Below are 8,113 nucleotides of genomic sequence, written 5' to 3' on the forward strand. Positions count from 1 at the left end.
TGCTTACATCTTCCACTTCCCTAAGACCGGCCCCCATTACCCCTGTTTATCTCTTGCCTTATCTGGCCTTGTTTGTGACAAAATGCTTATTTCTGGCCTCACAAGGCTGTTTGACCTCATCCTGCTGTAGGTCATTGTTAGGCATATTCTTTCTTCATCATTATCTACCCCCTCCATCTGTGCCTTTCCCGAGGCTGTTCTGATCCCTATGACCCTTTTAATTGGGATTTGTTCCTGTGTTTTCGTAAAAGTGGGAAACAGATGTTTATACCTACTGTTTGTACAGGCGTATCTAGCTTAACTTCATCCCCTCACAACATCTTATCTATTTGCCCGTAATGTCTACCATTGTTTTTCTGTCACATCTCATTCTGACATACAATTTTAGTTAATACAAAAACAAATATATAGTTCCTCCACATCGTTTCCATTCTTGTTGACTCAGCTCTTGGCTAAAACAATTACACACTGGTGTGAGCTCATTTACTTTGTAAAATGGAATTGCAGATGTGCAGAAGTAACATTAATTTACCTATATCCCACATATTCCACAACTAGGAAGAAAGGAAACACCCGGGTAGCCAGTAACAAGCATTGCCCTCCATAACAAAGGGTAATTAAATCAAAATACAGTCGGAGGGGAAATAAAGCATTTCACACCCTGCGGTGCCCACCTCTCTCTGTAAAACCTCAAGGGTGTTGTCAGACACCATGTGCTCCTTCTCCAGGGATACCCAGGCCCGAAAGTTCCCCTGTTTATATTGGTCAGTCAGGGTTTCCTGACTCACCAGGTTAACAATCCCAGTCAAGGATCTCATAGTCAATGAAATCTACCTGGTTCCAATCACTACAGTGCCTTTTCCCCATTACCCTCGATTCCACGACTCATCAAGAAACTAATTAGTTCAGCTTTAAATATACACAAGGATGCTGGCCCCACAGCTCCCTATGGTAAGGAGGTCCAAAGACTTACAACCGTCTGAAAGAAGAATGACTCCTCTTCTCAGTCTTAAATTGTTTATTTTCAAATAAGAGTCCAATTGCCTTCTGGAAGCCTCCATTAACCCAGTCACCACCACAGAGAGTGCAATCCTGATCCTAACCACTCTCTGCGTGAAAAGAAAACTCCTCGGGTTGCTATGGCTTTTGTTGTCAATGATCACAAGAATGTGGTTGTTTTGAGCGACAGGGTATACCACGCCCAGGCCACGCTGAGGTGGAGCTTGCCGCTGGCATCAAGTGGTGGAGCTGTTTCGGAAACTCGCTCTCACTCTTTCTGTCCCAGAGTGAGCGCCGTACCTGGGGGTGAGGGGTCAGAGACACCAGGTGGTTGCCAGGGCAGCGGCCGGCGGTCGGCAGCAAATTGGCGGCGGATGGCTTTCAGCGAGAGCCGGCCCGAAGCGGCCGAGGTGGAACAGGATGAAGGGGCGGGAGGGGAGCCCGATCTCATCGCGAAGGCCAACTCACTGCAGACCTTCAGTGAGAGCGAGGAGGTCCGGAGCCTGCTGCTAGGCCTGGGGAGCGCGGGCGCCGCTGAGCCGGCCCACAGCGAGATCATCAGCCAGAAGTTCACCGGTGAGAGCCCGCGCCGCCTACTCCCTTCTCCGCATCCCAGACCGTTACTCCACCCCCCCCCCCCCGTCTACCCCTCTCCCCCCCCCGTCTACCCCTCCCCCCCCCCCCGTCTACCCCTCCCCCCCCCCCCCCCGTCTACCCCTCCCCCCCCCCCCCCCCGTCTACCCCTCCCCCCCCCCCCCCCGTCTACCCCTCCCCCCCCCGTCTACCCCTCCCCCCCCCCCCCCGTCTACCCCTCCCCCCCCCCGTCTACCCCTCCCCCCCCCCCCGTCTACCCCTCCCCCCCCCCCCCCCCCGTCTACCCCTCCCCCCCCCCCCCTCTACCCCTCCCCCCCCGTCTACCCCTCCCCCCCCCCCCCCCCGTCTACCCCTCCTCCCTCCCCGTCTACCCCTCCTCCCTCCCCCCCGTCTACCCCTCCCTCCCCCCCCCCCGTCTACACCTCCCCCCCGCGTCTACCCCTCCCCCCCCCGTCTACCCCTCCCCCCCCCCCGTCTACCCCTCCCCCCCCCGTCTACCCCTCCCTTCCCCCCCCCCCGTCTACCCCTCCCTTCCCCCCCCCCCGTCTACCCCTCCCTCCCCCCCCGTCTACCCCTCCCTCACCTCCCCGTCTACCCCTCCCTCCCCCCCCGTCTACCCCCCCCTCCCCCCCATCTACCCCCCCCTCCCCCCCCATCTACCCCTCCCCCCCCGTCTACCCCTCCCTCCCCCCCCGTCTACCCCCCCCCTCCCCCCCATCTACCCCCCCCTCCCCCCCATCTACCCCCCCCTCCCCCCCATCTACCCCCCCGTCTACCCCTCCCCCCCGTCTCCCCCTCCCTCCCCCCCCCATCTCCCCCTCCCTCCCCCCCCCGTCTCCCCCTCCCCCCCCCCCGTCTCCCCGTCTCCCCCTCCCCCCCCGTCTCCCCATCCCTCGCCCCCCTCCCTCCCTCGCCCCACCACCCTCCCTCGCCCCACCTCCCTCCCTCGCCCCCCCTCCCTCCCTCGCCCCCCCTCCCTCCCTCGCCCCCCCGTCGCCCCCCCTCCCTCCCTCGCCCCCCCGTCTCCCCCTCCCTCCCTCGCCCCCCCGTCTCCCCCTCCCTCCCTCGCCCCCCCGTCTCCCCCTCCCTCCCTCGCCCCCCCGTCTCCCCCTCCCTCCCTCGCCCCCCCCGTCTCCCCCTCCCTCCCTCGCCCCCCCCGTCTCCCCCCTCCCTCCCTCGCCCCCCCGTCTCCCCCTCCCTCCCTCGCCCCCCCGTCTCCCCCTCCCTCCCTCGCCCCCCCGTCTCCCCCTCCCTCCCTCGCCCCCCCGTCTCCCCCTCCCTCCCTCGCCCCCCCGTCTCCCCCTCCCTCCCTCGCCCCCCCGTCTCCCCCTCCCTCCCTCGCCCCCCCGTCTCCCCCTCCCTCCCTCGCCCCCCCCTCCCTCCCTCGCCCCCCCGTCTCCCCCTCCCTCCCTCGCCCCCCCGTCTCCCCCTCCCTCCCTCGCCCCCCCGTCTCCCCCTCCCTCCCTCGCCCCCCCGTCTCCCCCTCCCTCCCTCGCCCCCCCCTCCCTCCCTCGCCCCCCCCGTCTCCCCCTCCCTCCCTCGCCCCCCCGTCTCCCCCTCCCTCCCTCGCCCCCCCCGTCTCCCCCTCCCTCCCTCGCCCCCCCGTCTCCCCCTCCCTCCCTCGCCCCCCCCGTCTCCCCCTCCCTCCCTCGCCCCCCCCCCGTCTCCCCCTCCCTCCCTCGCCCCCCCCGTCTCCCCCTCCCTCCCTCGCCCCCCCCGTCTCCCCCTCCCTCCCTCGCCCCCCCCGTCTCCCCCTCCCTCCCTCGCCCCCCCCGTCTCCCCCCCCCCCCCCCCCCCCGGTCTCCCCCTCCCCCCCCCGTCTCCCCCTCCCCCCCCGTCTCCCCCTCCCCCCCCGTCTCCCCCTCCCCCCCCGTCTCCCCCTCCCCCCCCGTCTCCCCCTCCCCCCCCGTCTCCCCCTCCCCCCCCGTCTCCCCCTCCCCCCCCGTCTCCCCCTCCCCCCCCGTCTCCCCCTCCCCCCCCGTCTCCCCCTCCCCCCCCGTCTCCCCCTCCCCCCCGTCTCCCCCTCCCCCCCCGTCTCCCCCTCCCCCCCGTCTCCCCCTCCCCCCCGTCTCCCCCTCCCCCCCCCGTCTCCCCCTCCCCCCCGTCTCCCCCCTCCCCCCCGTCTCCCCTCCCCCCCCGTCTCCCCCTCCCCCCCGTCTCCCCCTCCCCCCCCGTCTCCCCCTCCCCCCGTCTCCCCCTCCCCCCCGTCTCCCCCTCCCCCCCGTCTCCCCCTCCCCCCCGTCTCCCCCTCCCCCCCGTCTCCCCCTCCCCCCCGTCTCCCCCTCCCCCCCGTCTCCCCCTCCCCCCCGTCTCCCCCTCCCCCCCGTCTCCCCCTCCCCCCCGTCTCCCCCTCCCCCCCCGTCTCCCCCTCCCCCCCGTCTCCCCCTCCCCCCCCCTCCCCCTCCGTCTCCCCCTCCCCCTCCGTCTCCCCCTCCCCCCCGTCTCCCCCTCCCCCCCCGTCTCCCCCTCCCCCCCGTCTCCCCCTCCCCCCCCGTCTCCCCCTCCCCCCCCCGTCTCCCCCTCCCCCCCCGTCTCCCCCTCCCCCCCCGTCTCCCCTCCCCCCCCGTCTCCCTCCCCCCCTCCCCCCCCGTCTCCCCCTCCCCCCCCGTCTCCCCCTCCCCCCCCGTCTCCCCCTCCCCCCCGTCTCCCCCTCCCCCCCCCGTCTCCCCCTCCCCCCCCGTCTCCCCCTCCCCCCCCGTCTCCCCCTCCCCCCCCGTCTCCCCCTCCCCCCCCGTCTCCCCCTCCCCCCCCGTCTCCCCCTCCCCCCCCGTCTCCCCCTCCCCCCCGTCTCCCCCTCCCCCCCGTCTCCCCCTCCCCCCGTCTCCCCCTCCCCCCGTCTCCCCCTCCCCCCCGTCTCCCCCCTCCCCCCCCGTCTCCCCCTCCCCCCCGTCTCCCCCTCCCCCCCCGTCTCCCCCTCCCCCCCGTCTCCCCCTCCCCCCCCGTCTCCCCCTCCCCCCCCGTCTCCCCCTCCCCCCCCGTCTCCCCCTCCCCCCCCGTCTCCCCCTCCCCCCCCGTCTCCCCCTCCCCCCCCGTCTCCCCCTCCCCCCCCCGTCTCCCCCTCCCCCCCCCGTCTCCCCCTCCCCCCCCCGTCTCCCCCTCCCCCCCCGTCTCCCCCTCCCCCCCCCGTCTCCCCCTCCCCCCGCCGTCTCCCCCTCCCCCCCCGTCTCCCCCTCCCCCCCCGTCTCCCCCTCCCCCCCCGTCTCCCCCTCCCCCCCCCGTCTCCCCCTCCCCCCCCGTCTCCCCCTCCCCCCCCGTCTCCCCCTCCCCCCCCGTCTCCCCCTCCCCCCCCGTCTCCCCCTCCCCCCCCGTCTCCCCCTCCCCCCCCGTCTCCCCCTCCCCCCCCGTCTCCCCCTCCCCCCCCGTCTCCCCCTCCCCCCCGTCTCCCCCTCCCCCCCGTCTCCCCCTCCCCCCCCGTCTCCCCCCCCTCCCCCCCCCCGTCTCCCCCTCCCCCCCGTCTCCCCCTCCCCCCCCCGTCTCCCCCTCCCCCCCCCGTCTCCCCCTCCCCCCCCGTCTCCCCCTCCCCCCCCGTCTCCCCCTCCCCCCCCGTCTCCCCCTCCCCCCCCGTCTCCCCCTCCCCCCCCGTCTCCCCCTCCCCCCCCGTCTCCCCCTCCCCCCCCGTCTCCCCCTCCCCCCCCGTCTCCCCCTCCCCCCCCGTCTCCCCCCTCCCCCCCCGTCTCCCCCTCCCCCCCCGTCTCCCCCTCCCCCCCCGTCTCCCCCTCCCCCCCCGTCTCCCCCTCCCCCCCCGTCTCCCCCTCCCCCCCGTCTCCCCCTCCCCCCCGTCTCCCCCTCCCCCCCGTCTCCCCCTCCCCCCCCGTCTCCCCCTCCCCCCCGTCTCCCCCTCCCCCCCGTCTCCCCCTCCCCCCCGTCTCCCCTCCCCCCCCGTCTCCCCCTCCCCCCCGTCTCCTCCCCCCCCCTTCCCCCTCTCCCTCCCCCCTCCCCCCACCCCCGCTCCCCCCTTCTCCCTGCCCTCCCCCCCCCCCGCCCTCCCCCCCCCCCCCCGCCCTCCCCCCTCCACTGCCCTCCCCCCCCCCCACCTCTCTCTTCCCCCCCCCTCCCCCCCCTCCCCCCCCCCTCCCCCCCCTCCCCCCCCTCCCTCCCCCCCACCTCTCTCTTCCCCCCCCTCTCTCTTCCCCCCCCTCTCTCTTCCCCCCACCTCTCTCTTCCCCCCACCTCTCTCTTCCCCCCCCCCTCTCTCTTCCCCCCCCCCTCTCTCTTCCCCCCCCCCCTCTCTCTTCCCCCCCCCTCTCTCTTCCCCCCCCCTCTCTCTTCCCCCCCCCCTCTCTCTTCCCCCCCCCTCTCTCTTCCCCCCCCCTCTCTCTTCCCCCCCCCCTCTCTCTTCCCCCCCCCCTCTCTCTTCCCCCCCCCCCTCTCTCTTCCCCCCCCCTCTCTCTTCCCCCCCCCCCTCTCTCTTCCCCCCCCCTCTCTCTCCCCCCCCCTCTCTCTTCCCCCCCCTCTCTCTTCCCCCCCCCTCTCTCTTCCCCCCCCCTCTCTCTTCCCCCCCCCCTCTCTCTTCCCCCCCCCTCTCTCTTCCCCCCCCCTCTCTCTTCCCCCCCCCTCTCTCTTCCCCCCCCCCTCTCTCTTCCCCCCCCCTCTCTCTTCCCCCCCCCTCTCTCTTCCCCCCCCCTCTCTCTTCCCCCCCCCTCTCTCTTCCCCCCCCCTCTCTCTTCCCCCCCCCTCTCTCTTCCCCCCCCCTCTCTCTTCCCCCCCCCCTCTCTCTTCCCCCCCCCTCTCTCTTCCCCCCCCCCTCTCTCTTCCCCCCCCCCCCTCTCCTTCCCCCCCCCTCTCTCTTCCCCCCCCTCTCTCTTCCCCCCCCCCTCTCTCTTCCCCCCCCCTCTCTCTTCCCCCCCCCCTCTCTCTTCCCCCCCCCTCTCTCTTCCCCCCCCCTCTCTCTTCCCCCCCCCTCTCTCTTCCCCCCCCCCCTCTCTCTTCCCCCCCCCCTCTCTCTTCCCCCCCCCTCTCTCTTCCCCCCCCCTCTCTCTTCCCCCCCCCCTCTCTTCCCCCCCCTCTCTCTTCCCCCCCCCTCTCTCTTCCCCCCCCCCTCTCTCTTCCCCCCCCCCTCTCTCTTCCCCCCCCCCTCTCTCTTCCCCCCCCCCCTCTCTCTTCCCCCCCCCCCTCTCTCTTCCCCCCCCCCCCTCTCTCTTCCCCCCCCCCCCTCTCTCTTCCCCCCCCCTCCTCCCCCCCTCTCTCTTCCCCCCCCCCCCCTCTCTCTTCCCCCCCCCCCCACCTCTCTCTTCCCCCCCCCCACCTCTCTCTTCCCCCCCCCCCACCTCTCTCTTCCCCCCCCCCACCTCTCTCTTCCCCCCCCCCACCTCTCTCTTCCCCCCCCCCACCTCTCTCTTCCCCCCCCCACCTCTCTCTTCCCCCCCCCACCTCTCTCTTCCCCCCCCCCACCTCTCTCTTCCCCCCCCCCACCTCTCTCTTCCCCCCCCCCCCACCTCTCTCTTCCCCCCCCCCCACCTCTCTCTTCCCCCCCCCCCACCTCTCTCTTCCCCCCCCCCCCACCTCTCTCTTCCCCCCCCCCCACCTCTCTCTTCCCCCCCCCCCACCTCTCTCTTCCCCCCCCCCCACCTCTCTCTTCCCCCCCCCCCCACCTCTCTCTTCCCCCCCCCCCACCTCTCTCTTCCCCCCCCCCACCTCTCTCTTCCCCCCCCCCCACCTCTCTCTTCCCCCCCCCCACCTCTCTCTTCCCCCCCCCACCTCTCTCTTCCCCCCCCCCACCTCTCTCTTCCCCCCCCCCACCTCTCTCTTCCCCCCCCCACCTCTCTCTTCCCCCCCCCCCCACCTCTCTCTTCCCCCCCCCCACCTCTCTCTTCCCCCCCCCCCCACCTCTCTCTTCCCCCCCCCCCCACCTCTCTCTTCCCCCCCCCCACCTCTCTCTTCTCCCCCCCCCACCTCTCTCTTCTTCCCCCCCCCCACCTCTCTCTTCTCCCCCCCCCACCTCTCTCTTCTTCCCCCCCCCCACCTCTCTCTTCCCCCCCCCCCACCTCTCTCTTCCCCCCCCCCCACCTCTCTCTTCCCCCCCCCCCACCTCTCTCTTCCCCCCCCCCCACCTCTCTCTTCCCCCCCCCCCCCTCCCCTCCCCCCCCCCCCCTCTCCCCCCCCTCTTCCCCCCCCCCCCACCTCTCTCTTCCCCCCCCCCCACCTCTCTCTTTCCCCCCCCCACCTCTCTCTTCCCCCCCCCCACCTCCCTCTCTCTCCCCCCCCCCCCACCCTCTCTCTTCCCCCCCCCCCACCTCTCTCTTCCCCCCCCCCCACCTCTCTCTTCTCCCCCCCCCACCTCTCTCTTCTTTCCCCCCCCCACCTCTCTCTTCTTTCCCCCCCCCCCACCTCTCTCTTCTTCCCCCCCCCCCACCTCTCTCTCTTTCCCCCCCCCCCACCTCTCTCTTCTTTCCCCCCCCCCACCTCTCTCTTCTTTCCCCCCCCCCACCTCTCTCTTCTTTTCCCCCCCCCACCTCTCTCTTCTTTCCCCCCCCCCACCTCTCTCTTCTTCCCCCCCCCCCCACCTCTCTCTTCTTTCCCC

General features: G+C 72.2%; 1 protein-coding gene across 1 annotated transcript in view; it reads left to right on the top strand.

Annotated features, from left to right (window-relative positions):
• The first annotated feature begins 1,113 nt into the window (after window positions 1-1,113).
• The window catches only part of tbcd (tubulin folding cofactor D), a 282,112-nt gene continuing 275,112 nt past the window's right edge, over window positions 1,114-8,113 (top strand). Inside the window, exon 1 of the mRNA XM_072558324.1 lies at window positions 1,114-1,575. Within this exon, the coding sequence (XP_072414425.1) occupies window positions 1,140-1,575 (436 nt within the window). The 5' untranslated portion in view covers window positions 1,114-1,139. The remainder of the gene's footprint in view (window positions 1,576-8,113) is intronic.

This window comes from Chiloscyllium punctatum, chromosome 39 (genome assembly GCF_047496795.1).
Source record: "Chiloscyllium punctatum isolate Juve2018m chromosome 39, sChiPun1.3, whole genome shotgun sequence".
NCBI lineage: Eukaryota > Metazoa > Chordata > Chondrichthyes > Orectolobiformes > Hemiscylliidae > Chiloscyllium > Chiloscyllium punctatum.